Below are 23,888 nucleotides of genomic sequence, written 5' to 3'. Positions count from 1 at the left end.
TAAACTATAAAACATTTCGGCTGATGTTAGACAAGTGGTAACAGCTCCAGCTCTGGGAAAGATCTTCTAGAATGTTCTCTGGGGCAGGGGTGGGCCTGGCCACATCTGGAGCCCACCCCTGCAGGGCCCCGGGGTCGGGGGTCTTCACATCTGTCCTCAGAAGCAGGGTCTCACCCTCCTCTTTCTGTGTCTCTGTCTCTCTGTCTATATATGTATTTATATAAAACAAATGCACGTATAGTTATTGTTCTGACTGCGTTTTCCCAGAGCAAAAAATGAAATAGTCTTTCGTCAATATGTATTTGACTAAACGGTGAAGAGATATTTCTCCGAAGCCTCGGAAGTCAGACAGATCAATGGATTTGAGGTGTTTACACAAACGGCACCGTGATTTGTAGAAACTGGTGAGCGAGTGGACAGGCAAACAGGCCGATCACTCCCACATGAAGGCTGGAAACAAAACGCCTCGGGGAAATTCGTCTCAGGGCTCGAGTCCTCTTCAGACTTCTTCAAGCTGACTTAGCAGGAGACCTGTAAGCAAATAAAAAACTCCCCACAAGCCAGGGAGGTAAATCCTTTCGCGAGTGGCGTCCGGGGCTCAGAGCGGCTTGGGGTGGGGGGGCGTGAGTGACTCGCCCGGAGCGGAGCTGGGAGAGACCCCGCCTCCCTGGCCGCTGGGCCCCCGCCCCAGCCCCTCCCCCGCTCCTCCCTCCACCCTCCCTCCCTCCTGGGCTGAAACTCTGGCCGAAGGAGAGCAGAGACAGCTCTCTCTCTCTCTCTCTCTCTCTCTCTCTCTCTCTCTGGCCACCGCCGCCTGCCTCCTGCCCCCTGCCCCCGCTCCATGGTGACCCGCAGGCCGGTGACATGAGTCTGCCCCGTGTTCTGCTCGCCCTGCTGCTGCAGGCCTGCTGGGCCACCGCGCAGGACGATGCGGCAGCCTCGAGGGCCATCGCCTTCCAAGGTGAGTGGACTTGCCGCGTCTGGGACTCTGGCCTCGGCTGCCGGGCGAGGCCGGCCTGGACCAGACGTATCAGCTGTGATGCCCCAATGGGACCCCAGCCCCTTCCCTTGCTGCCCGAGCGCTCAGATGCCGCGCGGCTGGCGCCGGACCCGACAGGAGGAGGCTGAGCCGGGGCTCAGCCCGCAAGCTCCCTGAGCGCCTGTCCCCGCGGGTGCTGCCCCCTCTCTGCCTCTCAGCTCCTTTTGATTCCTTGCTGGTGGTCAGTCAAGAAACACGGTCACCTGTCCCCACCCTCCCCCCGTTCTGAAGGTCATGCCCCTGGTAGTTTTAAATTCAACTTGGAAACGCGGTGAGAAAACGACCTCAGCTGTGGTGAAGGGCGGACTCCTCGCCCTTCCGGGAGGGTGGGAGTCTGAGTTGCCGCAGGGGTGCTGGCCGGGGAGGCAGCTGGTGGAGGACGCACCTGGGGAAGGTGGGCGCAGGGCGTGAGCTGCAGGCCCCTCCTCCGGTTCCCGGCCCAGACTGCCCCGTGGACCTGTTTTTCGTGCTGGACACCTCTGAGAGCGTGGCGTTGAGGCTTAAGCCCTACGGGGCTCTGGTGGACAAGGTCAAGGCCTTCACCAAGCGCTTCATCGACAACCTGAACGACAGGTAGGACCTCCGTCCTCTCGGGGCCGGCCTGCCTGGTGTCACCCTGCCGTGGCCCAGCAGGCAGAGCTGAGCCGCAACCTGCTCGGCTGGGTCTGCATCTGAGAAGGGTGGTGCCGGCCGGGCCTCTCGAGTCCCCTCCCCGAGTCTGAGTGGTCCAGACAGGCCAGGGAAAAGCTGAGCTTGAGATGGAGCAGGCCGGTCGGCCGGGAGGGCGGAAGGGGCAGTGCTGCTGCCTGGGCTCCGGGCCCCAAACCCCGAGGAGGAAACAGCTCCCCACCTCTACCACTGAGCGGGCGTGGGGAGCTGACCGAGGCCCTGTGGGTCCGCCCGGTGTCTGGAGGGGGTACTCCCCGCCAGCCACCGGGGCACCGACCACTGCCCAAGCGGACGGTCAGAGCCCACACCCCGGGCCCGAGGTCCCAGTGTCCCCCATGTCCAGAGTCCTGGTCGGAGGGGCCCCCAGCCCAGTCCTGGCTTTGGCAGCACCGTGCATCCACTCACTCACAGGGAAGCCCTGGGCAGTGGGTGTGGCCAAGCACAGGACACGCCTGCAGAGGGGCGGGTCAGGGCCACAGGGTGGGGGTGCGGCCAAGCACAGGACACGCCTGCAGAGGGGCGGGTCAGGGCCACAGGGTGGGGGTGCGGCCAAGCACAGGACACGCCTGCAGAGGGGCGGGTCAGGGCCACAGGGTGGGGGTGCGGCCAAGCACAGGACACGCCTGCAGAGGGGCGGGTCAGGGTCACAGGGTGGGGGTGTGGCCAAGCACAGGACACGCCTGCAGAGGGGCGGGGCAGGGCCACAGGGTGGGGGTGTGACCAAGCACAGGACACGCCTGCAGAGGGGCGGGTCAGGGCCACGGGGCGGGGGGGCTCAGCTCAGACCAGGTTCCTCCTCCTCCCTCACCTGCACAGGCCCCACCCCTCCTCCCACCCTGTCCCTGCTGACCCACTCACCCACTGAGCAGCTGACCCAGGCGCCGAGCCTCCCACGCACCAGAAGGGGCCGCAGGGACAGAGGACAGGCCTGCCCAATGCAGGGACTGTGGGACTGAAGCCCCAGGCCTCCCGAAATGCCCGGGTTTATGAGGCCCAGGGAGGGCCCCGGTGTGGATGTGCCTCGGGGAGGGGGTGCCAGGGCAGCCCTGCAGCCCGTCGTCCCGCTCCAGGGGACTCTGGCCCTGTGCCTCAGTTCTCCCGCCTGTGAACTGGGGGCTCTTCCCGCTGTCGGCGTTGGTTCTCCGCAGGGGCATCCGTCACCCGTCTGCTGATGGGCTGCGGGCCTGGCCACCCCCGGAGACCATCGACTGAGGTGCCCGGGGCAGAGAGAGGAGGCCACTCAGATCCAGGGGTCCCCACCAGTGTCCCTGCCCTGCCCACTGTCAGCGGCCCCACTGCTGTCCATGGAGGGTCTGCCCCCCACCCCGTGGCCCTGGAGCAGGGTCTCAGCACACAGCTCCTCGTCTGAGGCCCTGGAGAGCCGGGGACATGGTGGTCACTAGCTGGCCGCCCCCGCCCCGTGTGGCCCCCGGTGGCGGGACCCAGGGTCTTAGGGCCACTCGGGAAGCCCAGGCCAGGGCCCGCAGGCTCCTCCCTCTTGGGGCGAGACGGGACTGGCCATCTGTCCACCTGTGACGTGGTGGCAGTCCTGCCTTTGGATGGACGCAGTAGGGGAGCAGGCCTGGGTCTGGGGAGGGCCGCTCACCTCCGTGGGGCCCGCAGGTACTACCGCTGTGACCGCAACCTGGTGTGGAACGCGGGCGCGCTGCACTACAGCGACGAGGTGGAGATCATCCGCGGGCTCACGCGCATGCCCGGCGGCCGGGACGCGCTCAAGAGCAGCGTGGACGCGGTCAAGTACTTCGGCAAAGGCACCTACACGGACTGCGCCATCAAGAAGGGGCTGGAGGAGCTGCTCGTGGGGTGAGCGCCCGCCTGCCGCACCTCCCTGATCGCAGCCTGGTCGGCCACACTCCAGGGCTGTCCAAGGTCCCCAGGACCAGTCCCGGTGGCCGAGGGGGTCGTGCTGCTGACCACCGCCCAGCCTGCCCCATGGCCGCCAGGGGCGCTCTCCACCCCTCTGTCCTTCCCTCCAGCGGCCCACTGTCGTCTCAACCACTGAAGGCAGAGGGGGCCTGAAATGAGATCCCACAGAGCTTTATTTCCTGTGTAATGTCCTTTCCTATGATCCCACTTGTGGCCGGATCAACACAGAGAAACAGGAAACGTTGCCTTGGGTCTGGGTCTCTCTCCAGGGTTTCTAGCCCCCTGACCCTTACCTCCAGTCTAGGGGTCTCAGCTCTGCGGTTCCAGTGGGGCCCTGAGCTGTCAGGGTCAGTGCTGGCCTGAGGGGCCCGGCTGGGTGGTCTCACCTCTCTCACCCCCTGCAGGGGCTCCCACCTGAAGGAGAACAAGTACCTGATCGTGGTGACTGATGGGCACCCGCTGGAGGGCTACAAGGAGCCGTGCGGGGGCCTGGAAGATGCTGTGAACGAGGCCAAGCACCTGGGCGTCAGAGTCTTCTCTGTGGCCATCACGCCCGACCACCTGGTAGGACCCCTGCCTACGCTGGGCGGGGGGTGGGGAAGCACAGGTACAGGCATGGCCTGAGGGACGGGGGGCTCCAGGGGAGCAGAGGTGGAGAGGGGCCCGGCGCTCCCACCGTCACCAACGTTCGCCCTTGTTCTGGTCGCATCCACGCCAGGAGCCACGTCTGAGCATCATCGCCACGGACCACACGTACAGGCGCAACTTCACAGCGGCCGACTGGGGGCAGAGCCGCGACGCGGAGGCCGTCATCAGCCAGACCATCGACACCATCACGGACATGATCGTGAGCGCGGCCCCGCCCTCCCCGCCGTGTCCAAGATGCCGGAGATCCCGCGCCTGGGAATGAAAACTAATTTGACTTTTCTCTTTCACTTTTCAGAAAAATAACGTGGAGCAAGTGGTAAGGCCCCCCCACCCCCCGCCCCGCACCATAGCGTCACCGGCGCCCGTTTGCCCGGCAGCAGGCTGAGCGCGGGCGGCCGGTGTGGCTGTGCCCGGGCTCTCTGACGTGTCCCCTGTCCCTTCCTCCGCAGTGCTGCTCCTTCGAGTGCCAGGTGAGTGTGCGAGCCCCGCCCCGGGCCCCCCGGCTCTGCCGCCTCGCGCTCACCGTTCTCTTGTGTCTTGCAGCCCGCCAGAGGACCTCCTGGGCTGCGGGGCGACCCCGGGTATGAGGTGCGTGGCCGCGTCCTGTCCGTGCTTTCCTCCTTGGGGTGGGGGGGAAGCCTGGGAGAAATGTCCCTGCTGCCTGGCACCCAGGTGTTAGGGATGCGCTGGACCCCAGGCAGCCGTCCTGAGCGCTCACCGCCCGCTTGCTGTGCTGAGCAGGTGCCCCAGCGCGGGAGAGAGTCCAGGCGCCGTGACCCCACGCCGATGCGGCGGCCACGGGCTGCCGTGGGGTGGGGCCCGCCGCTCCGGCCTCCTCCATGGGGGAGGGAGCAGCCTTTCTGGAGTGACCACCCCTGTGGCTTCGCTGCTGGAGGCGGACCCTCCATGGGACGGGTGAACATGGCCCAAGGCCACGACTGCTTCGTGCGGAGGTTTTGGAGAACAAAGTTAGTTCCCAGTATTCACAACCTGGGATCTTGCTTGTGAAAGTCCACATTTCTGGCTTTTCCTAGAAAGTGTCAGGTGCAGTAGCCGTGGAGCCACACGGCTACCTCCTCCGGGGGGCTTCTGCGCCCCACCCACCCCGCCCGCCCCAGCAGCAAGAATGGGCGGAGAGAAAAGATTCAGGGGTCACTCCAGCCGGCGCCGGGCAGCCCCAGGGCCCGGTGGGGTGTGTGGGAGGGGAGCGTGGACCTGACCACGCAGGTCCCAGGATGGGCCACGAGAAAGGTGCCTGAAAATCACATGAACACTAGGGACCGGATGGAATAGCTTTTTGGACCTTTTTTGTTCGCAAGTAGAGGGTCCTTCTCACCAGCTTTTTAGAAATAAATGGAATTTGTCGTCTAACCTTGATCTGCTCTGTATTCCAGGGAGAAAGAGGGAAGCCAGGGCTCCCGGGAGAGAAAGGAGACGCCGGAGACCCCGTGAGTGCCGAGCCCTGACCGGGGGATGGGGGCGCTGAGAAGTCCGAGCCCAGGGAACTGGGCTGCGGAAGCTTCCAGAAGGATGGCTGGCTTCTGAGCACCATTGCCATGTGGCCTGACCCTCAGAGGACACGGCCCTCGTGGTGGCGAGGACCAGGGCGCACACGGCATAGCCGTCCTTCCAGCAGCCCCCGCCCGGGAAGACCCCCCGTGCCCCTCAGGCGCCCCCACAGGCCCACCTGCTCTCAGAAGGCGGGGGCAGGGGGCGGCCAGCAAAGTCCCAGGGCCTCTGCTTCAGCCACGGCCAGTTTCCCCTCCCCCGTGGCCCCGTGGGGGGCTCTGGGCCTCCGCCTCCCTGGAGCTCCGCTGAGAGCCCCCGGGAGGGGTGGGTGAGGCCTTCATAGCAGGGCGCTTCTCAGACGCAGGTCAGTGGTCAGCCAGCCAGGTCTCTCCAGCTGACCGGGCCTGAGTAGCGTGGAGAGCAAGCGGGTTGGATGGGGGCTGCCCCTGCCCCCAGGGGTGTCTAACCCACCCCTTCCTCTGTTGCAGGGAAGGCCTGGGGACCTCGGACCCGTCGGCTACCAGGGCATGAAGGTGCGTCTCCCCCTCCTCTACCACAGCCTTTCCTGGGGCCTCAGGGCATCCGGCCTGGGGCGCCCCTCACAGCCCCCTTCCCTCCTCTGTTTGCTGTCTAGGGAGAAAAAGGGAGCCGAGGGGAGAAGGTGAGTGACGTGAGACTTTGGGGGGTGTCCCTCGGGGCACAGAGCGGCCCCCTACTCTGGACAGGGACGATGCTGCCTGTTCCCGGCGTGGCTGGGCTGCGATGAGCTGGGTGGTGGGGAGGCGCCCTCCTTGGGGACCTCGCCCCATGATGGGGAGACCAAACCTCTCACCCTTCCTTCCTGTCTCCTCAGGGCTCCAGGGGACCCAAGGGCTACAAGGTGAGTGTGGCCGGAGGGGCATGGCCGGTGGGGACACTGCCCTGTGGGGTGCGGTCTGACCTTGGTCTGACCTTCTTTGGTTTTTGCACTTTGCAGGGCGAGAAGGGGAAGCGTGGCGTGGACGGCGTGGATGGCATGAAGGTCACCCTCAGCTGGGGGAGGGCTGGAGGCGGGGCCCGTGTTTCAGGAAGGGACGGTGGGCAAGGCTGGCCACCCCAGGGCCGGTGGGTGGGCAGGGGTCTCATGTGTGGCCACCCCTGGGCAGCATGAAAGGCAGGAGACGTTTCCTGCCAAGCCCCAGGTCCCAGTGGACCCCAAGCCACCTGGCCAAGCTCAGAGCTCCTTCTGCTGGGTGGGGCTTTCTTGGGAAGCGGGTGGATGGGCCAGTGCTGAAAGGCTTGATCACCGAACCCGCCTTCCTCCTTGCAGGGGGAGACGGGGTACCCTGGCCTGCCAGGCTGCAAGGGCTCGCCCGGATTCGATGTAAGTCGCTTTCTCTCACCGACATTTTAAGACTAAGTCGTCAAGAGTGGAGTTGCCTCAGCCCTCCTGCTGACACACTAAGAAGTCGCACGGGCCACACCACGTGCAGACCTGCCCTTCTGGCTCGTCGCTCACGTGTGTGCAGCCCAGTGGCTGCGGTTTCAGAATGTGGTCTGACTCTGCGTCCTCTCCCCAGGGCATCCAAGGACCCCTTGGGCCCAAGGGCGACGCGGGTGCCTTCGGACTGAAAGGAGGGAAGGTCAGTGACTCAAGCCCGCGGCAGGCCAGGCTGGGGCTTTACGACCCACCGAGCGTTGAGCAGAAATTCCTCCTGGAAGCAGGTTCTCGCCCCTAGTCTGGGGGCCAGGCCCCACCGCCCATGGGGGATGAGGCCTCGCCATTGCCCTTCCTGGGGCCGCCAGGGCTGGGGTGGGGGGCCCTCCGCCCCGGGAAGTGCTGGTCCCTGAGCCTCGGACACGTCCTGTCCCCACCACACCAGCCGCCCCTGCTCATCCGTCTGGGGCCTCTCTGGTTACCTCAGGAATGTCCACGTAGCCTGCAGCCCGCGGGTCAGCCCAGAATCGATCTGCTCACGGGAAATCTAAACTCAAGAATAAACAGGGTGGCGCTGATGCTGCAGTGGGCAGAGCAGTGAGGCATGAGGACTTCACGTTTTGAGTCTAATTCAAATCTGCTGCTGGGAAAGTTGGAGCAGTAACACGAACTCTGCCCCAAACGCGTCCTAGCAACGCACATGTCCTGGAGTGTGGGCCGAGGTCCCCAGCCTGGCAACAGTGGGCATCCACTCATGAGGGCCGGGCTGGCCCCTGTGGTGGCGGCATTTGAACCCAGGAGGCGGGTTTTGTGCAGAGATGTGGGTGTCTGGGGAGGGTCCTCTGTGTCCGAGGTTCCTGCAGTCAGTCAGGGACGGCGGCCTGAAGCAGGGCCAGCGTAGGGTCACTGGCCCCCAGGACGGCTGGGCGTGGCCTCCTGAAGGCTGACCCTTGCATCTTTCCAGGGTGAGCCTGGAGCAGACGGGGAGCCTGGGAGGCCAGGGAACACGGGGCCCCCCGGAGACGAGGTGAGTATGCACACAGCCCCCCGATACAGCGGGGTGGGCGCCGGCCCTGGGAGGGGCCGCAGGGTCAAGGACAGACAGTCTTCACTGTTGTCCCCAGGGTGAGCCTGGAGCACCTGGTCCCCTGGGAGAGAAGGGAGAAGCCGGCGACGAGGTAGGAGCCCCTCGTCCTCCTGATGCCCGAGCCTCAAGCAGAGTTCCCGACGCAAACTAACACTCGTGTTCATTCCTCTTAATCCCAGGGAAACGCGGGACCAGACGGACCCCCCGGAGAGAGGGTGAGTGGAGGTGTCCTGGGCCTCACCACTTAGTGGCAGACGTGGACGGTGTGACCAGCCCTGTGGTCCCAGGTGGACAGACCCCGGGGAGTGTGCTGGAGCCAATGGGACCCCAGTCTCTGAAGGACGGGGCGTGAGATGGAGGGACTGCAAGTCCTGGTATCTGCTGGGGCGCCAGGCCCTGTGCCCAGGCCTCGAGCCCCAGCCTGCGCCGTCAGGGCTGCAGCCTCACCGCCCTCTGCTGCCTCCACACAGGGCGGCCCTGGGGAAAGAGGACCACGGGGGACCCCAGGCGCGCGGGGCCCGAGAGGAGACCTGGTGAGTCACTGTCCCTAAAGCTGGGACCCCATCCCCTGGGGGCAGAGACCGGGGCCAGGCCAGGGTCAGGCCATCAGAATCACAGGACGCGCCGCCGAGGCCCTCTGGCGCCTAGATGTGGGCAACCCACGCCCTCGCCTCCCATTTCCCAAATATGCCCCCCGACACACACTTCTTGTGCGGGAAATGCGGCAGCTCCTGCCCTCGGGCCCCGCCCAGACCTCCAAGCTGCGTGGCCCCGGGTCACCTCCAGGGCCTGGGAGGCAAGGTGAGCTGGGTGGGGCTTCTCCACTCACCACGGATGACCAGGGAGCAGCCCCCTGAAACCTCACCCAGGCACGCCGTGGAAGCACGTCCTCTGCACTGTGGCTGCCACCTTCGTGCCGGCTGGCCGGGTCTGGCTCCACGGGCTTTCCCCGAGCTGCGCTTATTCCTTAGCTTGGCCTTTATTTAGCTGCCCAGCTTCACACTTTCGCAGCTGACTCAGCAAGCCCCGCCCGCTGCACGTCTGGGCTCTTCCCCCCAGAGCTCCTAAACGTTTCGCAGACGGAGCCTCTTCTGCAACTGTCTTCTTCCGGGGACGGTTTCCCTTTGTTAAAACTTCAAGAGCAGGAATGTTGGAAACAGCTCAGGGGCTGCTGCTCGCTCACCTCCAAGGCCCAGCGGCTTCGCCGTCAGGGGCCACGCTGGGCTTCGTCTGCCACGTGGTTAAGTGGGAAAGTCTGGCGGGACCCAGAGCGTGGGCACCGAGTCACACTCTGCCCGGTTGGAGAGGAGAGCAGGCCTCACCCTATGGCTCCGGGGTTAGGAGGCAAGGACGCTGAGCCCCAGGCCTCAGATGCGGCTGGCCCCCTCCCTGCTGGAGATGCAGGCGCCGCCGCTCCCCGTCCGCAAGAACGGGGTGCTTCTCCAGGCTGTGCTGTCCCCCTGGGGTGACACTCGGACGTAGGGGCAAATGCTTCTCCTCCAGATGCGTGTCCAAGGCATCCCGATGGGGAGAGTGAGTTTAGCCAAGTCCAAGGTCAGGGGAAGAGAGGTTTGTCTTTCTGACCCCGACCCCGGGCCCCCCAGAACCCCACGCCCCCCCCAGGCAGGGGTGGGGAAGGACAGCAAAGCAGGGACGATGTAGCTTTGACCCCCTTTCCGAGCCCAGTGCTTCAGGTCAGGAAACAGGACTGAAGGCCAGGCTGTGCCTCCCGGAGGTGCCTTGGACAAAGGGGGGTGGAGGTATGCTCAGCCCCACACAGCTCTGGGGCCCGAGGCCAGGTGGACGATGAGATGCCTCCCGGCCTCGGGGGGGCTGCTGGCCCCTTGTCGTGGCCCCTTGAAAGCACAAGTCACCTGATGGCCAGGCACGTGGCCACGTTGTGGGAAACACGTGGGAAGCGTGAAAAGGAAGGACGAGGCCGGCCCACAGCAGACGGTGGCCCTTCCTGGCTGTGTGGGAGCTGCCGGGCCCCTGGCCTCGCCTGGTGACCACCCGGGGCGGCTGCCCTCTTCCATCTCCACCTCAGCGGCTTTTCCTCTCCAGGGTGAAGCTGGACCCCAAGGTGACCAGGGACGAGAAGGCCCCATTGGCATCCCCGGAGACCCGGTAGGAAGCCCGGCTGCCGGGGGGCGGGGGGGAGCTGCTGCCGGTTCGGATCAGCTCACAGATTTAGGGGGAGGTCCCTAGGGGGAGGTCCCTTTTCTCTTCCCACCTGGGGTGCTTCCTGCAGGGGCAAGGCCTGGAGACCTTGGGATGTCTGGGGTCGGGTGGGGGGCCAGGGTGGCTGGTGCAGATTGGTGAGCTGGGCCCAGTGCTCCCAGGGGAGCCCTGTCTCAGGGTGGGCGCCTGCCAGGGTGCAGCCCTGAGTGTGCAGAGCCCCGTGCTGCCCCCAGCGCTGCCCTCAGGGTGAGGAAGGGTGCCCTGGCTCGGCTGGTGCTGGGGGAGGGCAGTGGGCTTGGAGGCCGGGCTGGGGCATGAGGGGGCAGGGCGGGCAGCAGCGGGGGCGTGCTGGGGTCGGGGCACCCTGGGGACCCCCTGGCCTGGCGGAGCGGGGTCACAGGGGACTGAGCCCAGACAGAGGCACCCCACATTGGAGACAGGGTATGTGAGCCTCTCTCAGTGTTTGGAGCCCAGAGGTGAGATCCTGGCTGGAAATTGATTTGGGAGTGTTGGTGCACAGAAGGTTCTAGAATTCCTGGATGTGACCTTCTAGAGGCCATGCTGGGGATGAGGAGGACAGTGGAGGCCTGAGGAAGCCGCGGGCTGGGTGGAAGGAGGGGGCGGGGGGCAGGCAGGAGGCTGTGAGCGGCTGGGGGAGAGGCACAGGTGAGACGACCCTCCCCAGGGAGCATCATGCCCGCCGCTGCTCTCAGCCCATCTTCTCCAGACCCCGGCCCGGGGCCAGCCACGGGGGTCCACGAGTGGAGGGTGGGGACAGGATGCACGCAGAGGCGAGGCAGTTTGGGAGGCAGTCTGCACTGGGCAGGCCTCGGCCAGAGGGACACCGCTGGTGGCCAGCGCATCCTGGCAGAGGTCAGCAGGGCCTGCTCGAGCTCTGGCCCTGGGGGAGCTCCCTGGGGGAGAACAGGAAGGGGGGCACACAGCCTGGTGCTGCCCTTGTTATTGGGGTGCTGGCCATCCAGTGGGGAGACAGACCACATGTGGTGAACACGTAGCAAGCTGACCTATGTGCGTGGTGAGGACGCCTGGCTGCAGAGGTAGGTCCCGCAAGGCCCTCGACCCCGCCCACCGCCTCCCGCGGGGTGAGGGCTGCCCCAGGGGCCCCTGCGATTCGGGGTGCTGCCGGCTGGGCGTCGGCCGGCTCTGCCACTGACCTGCGTTGCGGCCTGTTCCTTGGCGCCCTCGGAAGGGCCTACCTCCTGCCCCTTCTCGTCCCCATTGACTGTAACGAGATTGTCTGCAGTATTTTGCTTTACAGAAAAATACTGTAGGGAGTCCCCTGGTGGCCTAGCGGTTAGGATGCTGGGCTTTCACTGCCATGGTCCGGGTTCAATCCCTGGTAGGGGAAATAAGACCCCACAAGCTGCACGGCATAACCAAAAAAAAAGGAAAAATACTGTCATAAATATCAACATCCATCTGCCGTTCAGTCAGCTCATGTGTCCATCTGTCCATCTGTCCATTCATCCATCCATCTCTATCCGTCCATCCATCCACCATCTATGTACATGTGTGCATCTATCCCTCTATCCATCCACCCATCTGTCATCTGTCTATTCATCTGTCACATACATATCTGTGGATATATGTACCCATCCGTCTACCCACCCAGCCGTCCATCCATCCATCCACCCTGAAGAGCTTCCCAGGCTATGTCCAGAATGTAAGTTCTTAGCAGCAATATTTCTCAGCCCCAGTGGTGTGTGTGTGAGCTAATATTTGCCAAATAATCCTACCTACTTCTCTGTCTGGCCCCCAAGAGTGTAAAAGAGGACGGCTCCCACACCTTTGCCAGGACGAGCTATGATCAGACTCCTGCCGTGAGCCTTCTCTCCCCTCTTGCTTTGACTGTTCGTGGGTTTACGGGCCAAGCGCGGTCTCTGCCGGGCTGTTGAGGCAGCTCTTCATTTCCCACCGGCGTCTGTGTTTCCCACGTTGATGGCGGGGGGCTCCATCCATGGTGCAGACGTTTTGTCAGTTGTCCTCTGCGTCCTGACCTTGTCTATGGTACCCTGTGGTTGAGGATGTCCTGCTCGTTTACAGAGATTTACAGATGTGCTCACGCCTTTTAGTGTATTTTTTGCTTACGTCTTTGATCTGTCTGGAGTAGAGACTGAGGGGCTGGAAGAGAGGTGAGCTTGGCCTGCTTGGCTTTTTCGGCGAACGGCCAGCCCGTTGTCACAACACACGTAACCGCAGTCTTTCCTGCTGGTTAAAACGCACTTCCATCATGTTTAAACCCCCTCACCTACGTGTGCCTCTTTCTGGTCTGGCTGTCGCACACCCCTCCTCTTTCCATTTCCACCCAGTTCCCACGACTGTAACTCATGTGGCCTCAGGCGGGCTGGGCCTGCTGCCTGGGCGGCTTCCTGGGCCCCTGCCTGGGCCCCTGACTTTCCTGGACGGGAACCAAGGAGCAGTAACTGCTCCTGGCCGGTGCTGCCGGGACAAGCTGCCCGTGTGACGCAGGTCTTCCCTGTGGCACCTTCAGGAGGTCATTCGAGACACTGAAGGCACGAAGCTCTAAAAGCAGAACCGACACGGGTTCATGGGACCATCCCAGCAGCATCAGTTTTCAGTCATGATAGTCACTGCAAAGAAAAGGAAACGACCAAGAACGTGGGGAGAGAGGGAGGCCCCACCCCAGGCGGTGGGGACCCCGGGCGCTGCTGGGGGCGGCTGCCCCCTTTGGGAGGGGGCCCTGTGTCCCCCCAGCCTGTGAGCGACCAGAGACGGTCCCCTCCCGACCCGTGGCTCCCGGCCAAGGAGGCGCTTGGTCACCTGGACATTCGACTTCCGGGCCTCCAGGCTCTGGCTCGTGTGCCCGGCCCTCCCAACCCCACCACGGACCCGCGACCGACTCCAGGCCCAGCAGGAGGCCGGCTCCGACCCCAGGGTCCATGCAGAGAGTTCTGGGAAATGTGTTTTCCCAAATCGCAGGACAAGGCAGTGGAGAAACAGAGGACAGGGTCCCATCGTCCCGTGGCAGGCCCAGCCGTCCGGCCTCGCCCGTCCCACGTCCCACCGCGGTGGGCGGCCGGTCCCACCTGCGAGGGTGCCAGCTGCCCACAGGAGCTCCGCCCGAGTTTGGTCTTTCTGTGTCTTAGGCAGGCCCTTGAGTCCCAGTTTCCCAGGAGGTGCTACCCGGGACCAGGAGGTGCCGCTTTTCTTGCCCCGAGGCAGGTCTCGGGGCCCCAGGCTGACCCCCTGAGCCCCCGTGTCCCCGTGGCCAGCATGCAGGGAGCGTGATGCTGGTGCTGGCCAGGGCGCACAACCGCGCCAGCTCCCGGGCCGTGGCCACGGCCGGCCCCCTGCCCGGTGTGGGGCGGCAGCGCGGCAGCAGCTCCTGGCCGGATAACGGGCGTCGTGCACGTTTGTGACGGGAGGGCAGCCAGCAGAGAACTCGTGAGAAGCGCCGCCTCGTGACGGGGCCCAGGGGATGGGCCTCTGAGTCCAGGGTCCCGTTGGCGGGGCCCAGGGGATGGGCCTCTGAGTCCAGGGTCCCATTGGCGGGGCCCAGGGGATGGGCCTCTGAGTCCAGGGTCCCGTTGGCGCGGCCCAGGGGATGGGCCTCTGAGTCCAGGGTCCCGTTGGTGGGGCCCAGGGGATGGGCCTCTGAGTGCAGGGTCCTGTTGGTGGGGCCCAGGGGGGCAGGCGGGCCAGCAGCCCCCTGAGTGACACACGCTTGCCCTCCTCGCTGGGGCTTGGCTGGGGGCATCTGCGCAGTGCTCAGGGGACCGAGAGCCTGGCCCCGGGAATGCAGGGGTCACCTCCAGAGAGGGACGGGGATAGAGCAGCCAGCAAGTGCGGGGTCTGGGGCCTGGGCGGCTCCTCTGGGGCAGAGGGGGACCGATGGCTGTGTCCTCTCTCTGCAGGGTGAGGCTGGCCCCACTGGACCGAAAGGATACCGTGGCGACGAGGGGCCTCCAGGGCCCGAGGTGAGGAGCCCTCCCCGCCCCCCATCCTAGGAGGGGCCAGCCCTGGACCCAGACCCCATCCCGTACCCAGCGCTTCCTTAGGAGATCCCCCAGGCTCCTTACCTGTTAAAACTGTTTCATTTCACTTCACAGTATATGTGACTCTTAGAACATTTAGAAAATGAAGAAAACTACAAAAAGAAATCTAAAACACCCCCCAGAGATAAACAACATGAAGAGTTTGGCTTATTTCTTTCCAAATTCTTTTTTCTTTCTTTGCATATTATGCCTTGTAAATTTGACTTGGTAAGGTTTTTTTGTTTTTCTCATCATGAGCTCAAACCTTAACGATTTTTCAGCACGTTATTGACATGCTCCCGTTGGCCATGCCTGTAGCTCTATCTGCTGATTCCTCCACCCCCGCCGGATGGGCTCTCGGGTTTGAATTTCCTGCAGTGACCCCGTGGGTTTCTGTCCCTGTTCTGGTCACCTCCTCCTTGGGTCACTCCCTGGGTGGACCACTGGGCAGGTGTGGCCTCTAAGGCCCGAAGGTTACACGGCCCCCAGGATCATCGGTTTAAAAACCCTTCTTTTAGTCATTTCTGTGCTGCATGAAGACGTGTATTTTATTTAATTGTCCCTCTTTCCTCCAAGAGACGTTGTACCTCTGAGCCTGTGTGGCTCGCTGCCTGGTGTCCACTTCATTTTCTCCTCCTTAGGGCCCCGGAGGAGCCTCAGGGCCCCCAGGACCCCCCGGAGACCCCGGGCTGATGGGCGAAAGGGTGAGTGACGCAGGGCACAGGGCACAGCCCTGGTAGGGGGGCTGCCTGGGACCCCAGAGTCCAGAAGCGGCCGGCCTGGGCGAGTCCCACAGTGACTGGACACGGTCTGCTCTCCCAGGGTGAAGACGGCCCCCCTGGAAACGGCACCGAGGGCTTCCCCGGCTTCCCTGTGAGTGCCCCCCGACACCCCCTTTGGCCAGTCGGGCACACGGGCTCCGTGGCTGGGATTGCCCCTCGTGGCCCCCCGCCATGTCAGAGCCCGGCATGACTGTCCTGCCTTCCCTGCAGGGCTATCCGGGCAGCAGGGGTCCTCCCGGGATAAATGTGAGTACACGCCCTTCCGCTCCGTCGGCCCCTGGAGCACACGTGCACGTTCAAGCACATCGCTCCCACACCTGAGCAAGCACACACGCGTGCAGAGGCACACACGCGTGCAGAGGCACACACACGTGCAAACACACACGTGCAGACGCACTGTCCCCCGCAGCCCAGCTGTCGCCGAGGCACCCCCACCTGCGTCTCCGTCTCTGGGAGCCCCGCCCGGCTCCGGGCGGGGTGCCCCTGCTGACACTTCCCTCAAGAGCCGAGGGCTCCACCACACCCCCCAGAGCCCTGCCCTCCCCAGGAGCCCAGGCCCGCAGCACCCACCCCAGACCCTGGGCCCGGCTCCCCCTAACCACGTGCTCCCCTGCAGGGCACCAAAGGCTACCCTGGCCTCAAGGGAGACGAGGGAGAAGCCGGGGACCCCGGAGAGGACGTGAGTGCAGAGCCCACCGCATGCTGTGACATCCCGGGCCGGCCTCGGCCTCGAGGGCCCGGACCCGGAGGGCTGTGGTGGCTCCGAGGGCGGCTGAGGGTCCGGGGTCGAGGGTGCGGTGGGCAGGCTCGCAGCAGGGGGTCCAGGGGCTCCGGCCACGTGTGGCAGTGCCTGCAACACCGCGCTGTCTTTCCAGAACAATGACATTTCTCCCCGAGGCGCCAAAGGAGCAAAGGGCTACCGAGGCCCCGAAGGCCCCCCGGTGCGTTGGCGGGCGTGGGCAGGTGCCCCACCCAGAGGCTGCAGAGGCTGGGGTGTGGGGGCGGGAACCTGGGAGCCAGGCTCTGGGGAAGGGCTCGGGAGGCGGGGCTTCGGCAGGCAGGATGACGGGGGACGGGCAGTTTCGGGGTGGGGGCTTGAGCAGGCAGGGGTGGGCAGAGGAGGGGAGGGTGGGTCTCCAGGTGAGGCATGATGGTTGCAGCAGGGCCCGGGGCGGCGCCTGGATGAGGCTGGGCACCCTGCCCCTCGCGGTGGTGTCATTAGACCCACAGGGACACTCTGCCCCGGGCCGTGAGCACCCACAGACCACCAGGAAAGGGCACATTAGACAGTTGTCGCCCAGCGGAGGGAGGTAGCGGGTTCCCCAGCCCTTAACGTGCAGAAGCCTCAGCTGCCCCTAGTGTTCGGGGGGCCCTAAGTGGAGGTGGGGTCAGCCGAGGGCTCCCGTCAGACCTGCAGCCCAGGAATCGGGCAGGGCCCCAGCGTCCACCCTCTCCTGTCCTTTCTCTGACAGGGACCCCCAGGACACATAGGACCACCAGGGCCAGACGTAAGTGGGGTGTTTGTGAACATCCTTGGGGGCCAACTGCTCTGGCCCAGGATCCTGTGAGGGTGGGGAGCTGTGACAGCAGCAGGGAGCCGTGATGGCGATGGGGGGGGGGACACGTGATGGCCACAGGGGGGCACATGGTGGCCGTGGGGGTGTGATGGCCGCAGAAGACATGTGATTGCCATAGAGGCACATGATGGCCATGGGGGGCATGCAATGGCCACTGGGGGGACACGTGGTGGCCATAGGGGAACATACGAAGCCGGGGGGGGCACATTATGGCCGCAGGGTGGACACGTCTTTGCCCCCACAGGAACATGTGATGGCCACGGGGGGCGGAACGTATGGCCACATGTCAGGGACCACATCAGGTGCTCATGCTTGCAGGCAGGGGCCTCACAGGCAGAGCAGGGCACACCATGGGAAGGGAGACACCCTGCCCAGCCCAGCCCCTCTGTGGTCCCAGCTGTGGTCCCAGGGGATGGGGACCTGGAAGGCTGGCCTCACCCCAGAGCCTGGGGCAGCCCTGGAGGGGTCACAGCAGGGCCTGTTCTGTCTCATGGGAGTGTCTCACCCCCTCCCCAGGAATGCGAGATTTTGGACATCATCATGAAAATGTGCTGTGAGTATCTCCACCTTTGAGTAACTGTCCTAACTAGAAGGAGGGTCCTGCCACGGTGCCGGCCGGGGTGAGGCAGGCAGGCGGGCAGGCGTATGCCCACCCACGAGAGTCCTGGTGGGCCGGGGAGGGCTGGCTGGAGGGTTTAGTCTAAACGACCACGTAATTTCCTCTTTCTCCTCTTCCCAGCTTGCTGTGGTGAGTGTCACTCTTCACCTGGTGTTTCTAGCTTTCGAGTGGACTGACCCCGTGGGGGGTGGAGCCCCTCGCCCACACTCCCGCAGCCCCGGGGTGCTGGCCCACCTCGTCCTCTCCCCGCTCACTCACACAAGCAGGCACGGGGGGATGGGAGTTCTCCCGGTGCCCCCGGGTCCTCGAGGCCCTGCCCCTCGGGCTGCCCTGCTCTGGGAGGGGTCCTGGGAGGGGCCCCGAGGCTGAGCCCGCCACCGCCCACAGAGTGCCAGTGCGGCCCCATCGACATCCTGTTCGTGCTGGACAGCTCCGAGAGCATCGGCCTGCAGAACTTCGAGATCTCCAAGGACTTCATCGTCAAGGTCATCGACCGGCTGAGCAGGGACGAGCTGGTCAAGGTGAGGTGCCCAGGCCTCGCTCGAGGACGGAGCTTCCCAGGAGGGGTCTGTCCTGACACCAGAGTGGAAGGGCCGGGCGCTAGGGGCCATGGGACGGACGCTTTGCTTCTCGAAAGCCGAAGCCCCCAGCCCACCAGAGCATGAGAGTCACCCCGGGGGCCCGGGGGCCGGTCCAGCCTGGGACAGGTGGTGGGTGGAAGGGCGGCCCAGGAGGAGCATGGGCGCCTCGGGGGCCCTGGTGGGGGCCGCTCCCGACCGCGGCTCCCGTCCCCGTGCAGTTTGAGCCCGGGCAGTCGCACGCGGGCGTGGTGCAGTACAGCCACAACCAGATGCAGGAGCACGTGGACCTGCGGGACCCCAACATCAGGACCACCCAGGACCTCAAGGAGTGAGTGCGGCTGCTCGGAGCCGGCCGACGCACGGGGCCCCAGCGGCCCCCGCAGCCCTGCCCCAGCCCCGCCCCAGTCCCGCCCCCAGCCCCGCCCCCCACTGAGGGCGGCGCCGTGGCCCCACCCCCAGCCCTGCCCCAGCCCCGCCCCCAGCCCCGCCCCCCACTGAGGGCGGCGCCGTGGCCCCACAGAGCCATCAAGAAGCTGCGCTGGATGGGTGGAGGCACCTTCACAGGCGAGGCTCTGCAGTACACCCGGGACCGGCTGCTGCCGCCCACCCAGAACAACCGCATCGCCCTGGTCCTCACGGACGGCCGCTCGGACACCCAGAGGGACACCACCCCACTCAGCGTGCTCTGCGGCCCTGACATTCAGGTGGGGCGGCCTCTATGTCTGCGCTGCCACCCTTGCGCTCTGGGGCTCGGGGGACTGTCCCCACCGGGGGCCACGCCAACACTGCCCCTCCCCCCAGGTGGTCTCCGTGGGCATCAAGGATTTGTTTGGCCTAGCCGCGGGCTCTGACCAGCTCAACGTCATCTCCTGCCAAGGCCTGGCGCCCCAGGGGCGGCCGGGCATCTCGCTGGTCAAGGAGAATTACGCAGAGCTGCTAGACGATGGCTTCCTGAAGAACGTCACCGCCCAGATCTGCATAGGTGGGCATGGGCAGGGCCCCCCTCGGCCCAGGCGTGTCCTGCTCTGCTCTCACGGTGACCCTCCGGCCATGGGAGCCACACATCCACGGCCAGCAGCACGCCTGCCGCCCCCCCCAGCCGCTTCCCGCTCTTCCCCGAGGAAGCCGTGGCCTGGCTCCCTCGTGGTCCAGCGTCCTGGCTCCCTCATGGTCCAGCGTCCACACGGGTGCCCCCCCCCCGAGTGTGGGCTGCACCGCATCTCCTGCCCGTCGTCCTGGAGCCGTGAGCACACGTGTGCGCTGGGGTCTGAGGCTCGGCCGTGTTTGGCCTTGGAGTCTGAGGCCCCTCAGAGGTGCCTACGTAAGAACATACTTGCCATGTCCATCTGGGCCTGGCCCGGGGTCAGAGCTGAGTCCGTGGTGCAGACAGCTGGTCGGCAGCCAGAGAGAGCTGCAGGGTCAGACTCGGGGCCCTAGCCCTCCCGGTGGGCACGTACTCAGCCTCGTCCAGGGACAGTGTGGCCCGGGCTCTGAGCTGCAGACCACCCTTCCTCCTCTCTGAGCCTTGGTTTCCCCATTCTGGGAAGGGGGGCTGCCTCACTGGGCTGGTGCCCGGGGGGCCATTTCGTCCCTCAAAGGCCCCTCTTGAACAAAGGACACCCCTCCTGGTGGGTGGAGGGGGCCAGCTGTTCAGGAACATCAGCTGTGCTTCCATGGAGATGCCAGCTGTCCTCTTGTTGGGGGGCTGCAGGTGGAACAGTGGTCTCTGAGATCGCTGGGTCCATGCTGTGGGGTTTTCTCTCTTACAGACAAGAAATGTCCAGATTACACCTGCCCAAGTGAGTACCGGGGGAGGGGGAGGGGCTCTCAGGGCGGGGCACCGGGTGAGGAGGGTCGAGAGGCCACAGGGCGGGTGGGGCCAGGCTCTCGGGGCCTCGCTGTGTGCTCATGGCCGCCCCTGCCCACAGTCACCTTCTCCTCCCCGACCGACATCACCATCCTGCTGGACGGTTCAGCCAGCGTGGGCAGCCACAACTTCGACACCTCCAAGCGCTTCGCCAAGCGGCTGGCCGAGCGCTTCCTGACGGCGGGCCAGACGGGCCCGGGCCAGGAGGTGCGCGTGGCGGTGGTGCAGTACAGCGGCACCGGGCAGCAGCGGCCGGAGCGTGCGGCGCTGCAGTTCGTGCAGAACTACACCGTGCTGGCCAGCGCCCTGGACACCATGGACTTCTTCAACGATGCCACCGACGTCACCGACGCCCTGGGCTACGTGACCCGCTTCTACCGCGAGGCCTCGCCCGGCGCCGCCAAGAAGAGGCTGCTGCTCTTCTCCGACGGCAACTCGCAGGGCGCCACGGCGGCCACCATCGAGAAGGCCGTGCAGGAGGCCCAGCGGGCAGGCATCGAGATCTTCATGGTGGTGGTGGGCCCCCAGGTGAACGAGCCCCACGTGCGCGTCCTGGTCACCGGCAAGGCGGCCGAGTACGACGTGGCCTTCGGTGAACGCCACCTGTTCCGCGTGCCCAGCTACCAGGCGCTGCTGCGCGGCGTCTTCTACCAGACGGTGTCCAGGAAGGTGGCGCTGGGCTAGCAGCCGGGCCACCGCCGCTGAGACGGAGAGTGAGAAGGGGCCGGAAGGTTCCTGGCCCACCCGACTAGCCAGGCTTTTTAAGGAGAAGCTCGAAAGGCCGCGATTCAGCGCTCTGCGTTCTGCCAGCCCCTCTGAGCGGGGTGTTGCCGCCCCAACCCTGGGCTCTGCCGGCCCCTCCCGCCACCCACCTGAACCCGCACCTGACTCGCGCTGCCGGTCAGGGTCCCCTAATCCCGAGTCAGAACCCCTAAGCCTGGTTTCTCTTTCCTTCCTGGGGTCAGCTGTCACCGCCTCCCCTCCCCCACTCCCTCGTAGCTTGACTTGCCTTCACGAAACACTCACGCCTAGAGTCAGGTCTCCCAGGGAGCTGCCTGAGCCCTGGTGAGCCGACACCTCCTCCCAAGGCTCTTGTCACTCACCCCCGGCCGGCAGAAACCGCGACTCCTCGACCCCGTGTCCCAAAAACCCCAGAGCAAAGGTGCTATCCTGCCCCCAGCCCCAGCCCAGGACGCAGAGGCCTCGCCCCGCCACCCGGGGCAAAGTGATGCATTTCACCACAAACGAGCCAAAGCTCTTTTCCTCAAGGAAGTGATCGGTTCTCCATTTTACTGAAGGCCTTCCTGGCACTTTAGTTTTACTTTTACTCCTTCCTGTGGGTTTTCTCAACGTGTCCATGTCGGCGACTTTTCCAAATAAAGGCTGTCACTCTCCTTTCCGCCGTCATCTGTCCGAGGAGTTAAACCCACTCGACGTTTGCACTTTGCACCAACAGGAGGACTCAGCGGTGCTTGGGGCGCCCCACTCAGAGCCAGTAGAGGTGCCTCCCCCCTCTTCCAGGTCTGGGGCAGGAACTGGGAGGGGCCCTGACACCCTGGGCTGCAGAATCAGAAGTGGATTCAGTGGGGGAGGGCAGCTGGAAGAGCCAGTCGGCTCCAACAAGATAAATCCCCAAAGGGCCACAGCATCCCGGCATCAACCCCAGCTCTGGCCTTCTGGAGGGGCTGGCAGGTTTGGTCCTGGATTCAGGGCAGTAAGAGGGCCTCCCCCAGGAAGGCGGGGGCGGGGGGGCTGGGGGAGAGGGGCTGCAGCTGAAGAAGGAGGACAGGAGTCCAACGCCCTTTGGCATCGGGGTCAGGAGAGGCAGGTGGGGCCTCCGCGCAGGCCTAGTCATGGGGGACCTGGCTAGCGTCCTTGGGTGGGGCCCCCCGCGGGGCGACGGCACCCCACCCCAACCCCTCACGCAACGGGGCTATGAGAGCCGAGCGCCGGGCCGCGGGGACTCTGGGGGGAGCGGCACCCATGTAGAGGAGGGGGTCAGGAGTCTCCCTAGGGGCTCAGCCCCTGCCTGATGTCACACTCAGCTCCATGGGAACCCAACAGCTGCTGGCGGTAAGTGTCCACTGCCCCGCTGTCACCAGAAGGAGCGTGGCCTGAGGGGTGACCCCTCAGCGGTGTGACCTTGAGCCAGTCACCTTCACCTCCGTGCCCTCAGCCGCAAATTGGGCTCGTAACAGGGACGCACCCACCTGAGGCCTCACCCTCTCACATCACACGCTTCTCTGTTTGGGGCCAAGGCAGCTCGAGCCCCCGGACGTGGCCGCGGAGGGGAGGCTGAGGGCTTGCAGGAAAGGGCAGCTTTAGGGGAGCAAGCCTGGCCAGGGAGGGGGCGCCGGGGCTCCAGGAGCCTCTGCAGGACCCCCGCAGCCCGCACCAGGCTCAGGCTCCCTCCTGGGGACCCCGCGTCTGAGCCCAGGTCGGGGGGCCGAGGCATGGGTCTGGGGGCTCCCCCCACTCGCAGGCCTCCCCACCCCGCCTGGAGGTGGTCACCCCAGGGACCTCTTCCTGAAGGACAGTGAGAAATCAGAAACTTCCCCTTTAAGAGGACCGCGCCTTTAATCCGTGAATCACCTCTCTAACTGGAGTCCCTGGCTGGGACCCCGCACCCCGGCCAGATAAGGACAAGCATCCGCCTTCATTCTTTGCAAACTGCTGTGAGGGAAACCTCCAGCCCACGCGCCCACGTCCCTTCCAAGTGTGTAAAGGAAACGTTCCAGACCGTCACGTGAAGTCCCGCAAACGAGTGCAAAGCCAGTTACCCGCTCCTGTCGGTGGGTCAGGATCCCGCCTTGCCTGGGCCCTGTGGCTCCCTTCAGTGCACAGTTGGAGCTACTGGGCACTGGGGTGGCTGGGGGTGCAGAACACCCTCAGGGGGCCGGCCGCCCCCTCTTTGTCCTGACCCGCACTGCCAGGGGCGGCACCCGGCGTCTCTCCTGGCTGCCCCTCCCAGGAAGCCTGGTCCTTGCAGTGGGATCCCAGGGGGCGCTCGGAGGCCCCCTGCCAGCGCCACCTGGAAGCTGCCCGTCCGTCGCAGGCAGGCGCGGGGCAGACAGCGCGCACGCAGCCCATCTCCGGGATCCCTTTATTCCGACCCAGCCCCGCAATCCCTCCGAGTGTTTGTGACATCGACCTCAGGGCTGTGGCCTCCACGGGGTCCTGCCCGGACGGCAGAAGGGCTTTGGCCTCACCTGCCTCGGTTTGCGTTTTGTGACTATTTTTTTTGTCGTCCTTTTGCTTTCGAGCTCCAGACGCGCTGTCCTGGTGTGCGTTCTGAACACGGCCTTCAGGGGCACTTAACCCTGTCTGATGGGCTTTGTTGTTCATGGAAGAGTCGATCACCTTCACATTGATTGCTACAGCCAGTATTTGGTCTCCATGATGCGTTTTTGATGCTAAGAATGTGCAAGAAGGAACACTTTTCCATCCATGATTTTTGAGGGCCGGCGGGAGGCTGCAGGTCCGAGGGCTGTTGGCCACGCAGCTCACTGATCGAAACCCGCGGGCCAGCCCTGCCCTGGGTGCCTCCACTCGCCATCCCGACTGCTGGCCCAGCAGCTGCGGTCTAAAGGAAGTGATGCCCTCCCGGGGCAGGATTTTAAGTTCAGCTGCTCCTCTGTCTTTCGGCTGCGGGGATGACGACACTTACGTTCCCTGGAGACTGAGACGCCCTCCTCCAGTGAAGCCTGGATGGCCACTTGGGGAGCAAGGTGAGCCAGGACGAGCCGCCGCCCGCGCTCAGGAGGGGCCGTGTGGCGAGGGGCGGTGGGAGGTGGCGTTAGAGCCCCTGCGGGACCCGGGAATCCCTCACTCTTCCCTCACAGCCCGCCACACCACCCTGTGCCAAGCAAAGACGGGGAGAATGTTCTTCTGTCCACAGGAGAAAAGACGGCAAGCCAAGGCCCATCCACGCCACGAACTCCACGCGTGGCACCACAGAGCACGCGTGAGCTTCACACGCATCGTGCCGAGTGAAAGACAGAGAGATTTC

The 23,888-nt window shown here is 65.0% G+C and overlaps 1 protein-coding gene across 1 annotated transcript; it reads left to right on the top strand.

Annotated features, from left to right (window-relative positions):
* Positions 1-752: 752 nt before the first annotated feature.
* COL6A1 (collagen type VI alpha 1 chain) lies at positions 753-21,273 on the top strand. Its single transcript, XM_030835648.3, has 35 exons — positions 753-961; positions 1,483-1,612; positions 3,332-3,532; positions 4,000-4,159; positions 4,314-4,442; positions 4,539-4,559; positions 4,693-4,713; positions 4,787-4,831; positions 5,638-5,691; positions 6,241-6,285; positions 6,387-6,413; positions 6,606-6,632; positions 6,729-6,773; positions 7,062-7,115; positions 7,312-7,374; positions 8,134-8,196; positions 8,294-8,347; positions 8,436-8,471; positions 8,727-8,789; positions 10,321-10,383; positions 14,334-14,396; positions 15,095-15,157; positions 15,276-15,326; positions 15,446-15,481; positions 15,852-15,914; positions 16,111-16,176; positions 16,708-16,743; positions 17,329-17,365; positions 17,552-17,560; positions 17,819-17,952; positions 18,231-18,340; positions 18,533-18,716; positions 18,814-18,994; positions 19,782-19,811; positions 19,941-21,273. Exons 1-35 carry the CDS (start codon positions 865-867, stop codon positions 20,561-20,563), a joined length of 3,084 nt encoding a protein of 1,027 aa, XP_030691508.1. The 5' UTR covers positions 753-864; the 3' UTR covers positions 20,564-21,273.
* Positions 21,274-23,888: the final 2,615 nt, after the last annotated feature.

The sequence above is a fragment of the Globicephala melas genome, chromosome 4, assembly GCF_963455315.2.
Source record: "Globicephala melas chromosome 4, mGloMel1.2, whole genome shotgun sequence".
Lineage (NCBI taxonomy): Eukaryota > Metazoa > Chordata > Mammalia > Artiodactyla > Delphinidae > Globicephala > Globicephala melas.
The sequence above is the reverse complement of the archived record's forward strand: the minus strand, read 5'-3'. Positions and strand labels throughout refer to the sequence as shown.

Bases quoted from the DNA above. Each gene is read 5' to 3' on its own strand.
- COL6A1 (XM_030835648.3), top strand. From the start codon at position 865: ATGAGTCTGCCCCGTGTTCTGCTCGCCCTGCTGCTGCAGGCCTGCTGG. The intron at 3,533-3,999 runs GTGAGCGCCCGC...CACCCCCTGCAG, and splicing joins CTGGAGGAGCTGCTCGTGGG to GGGCTCCCACCTGAAGGAGA. The intron at 8,348-8,435 runs GTAGGAGCCCCT...TCTTAATCCCAG, and splicing joins AGGGAGAAGCCGGCGACGAG to GGAAACGCGGGACCAGACGG.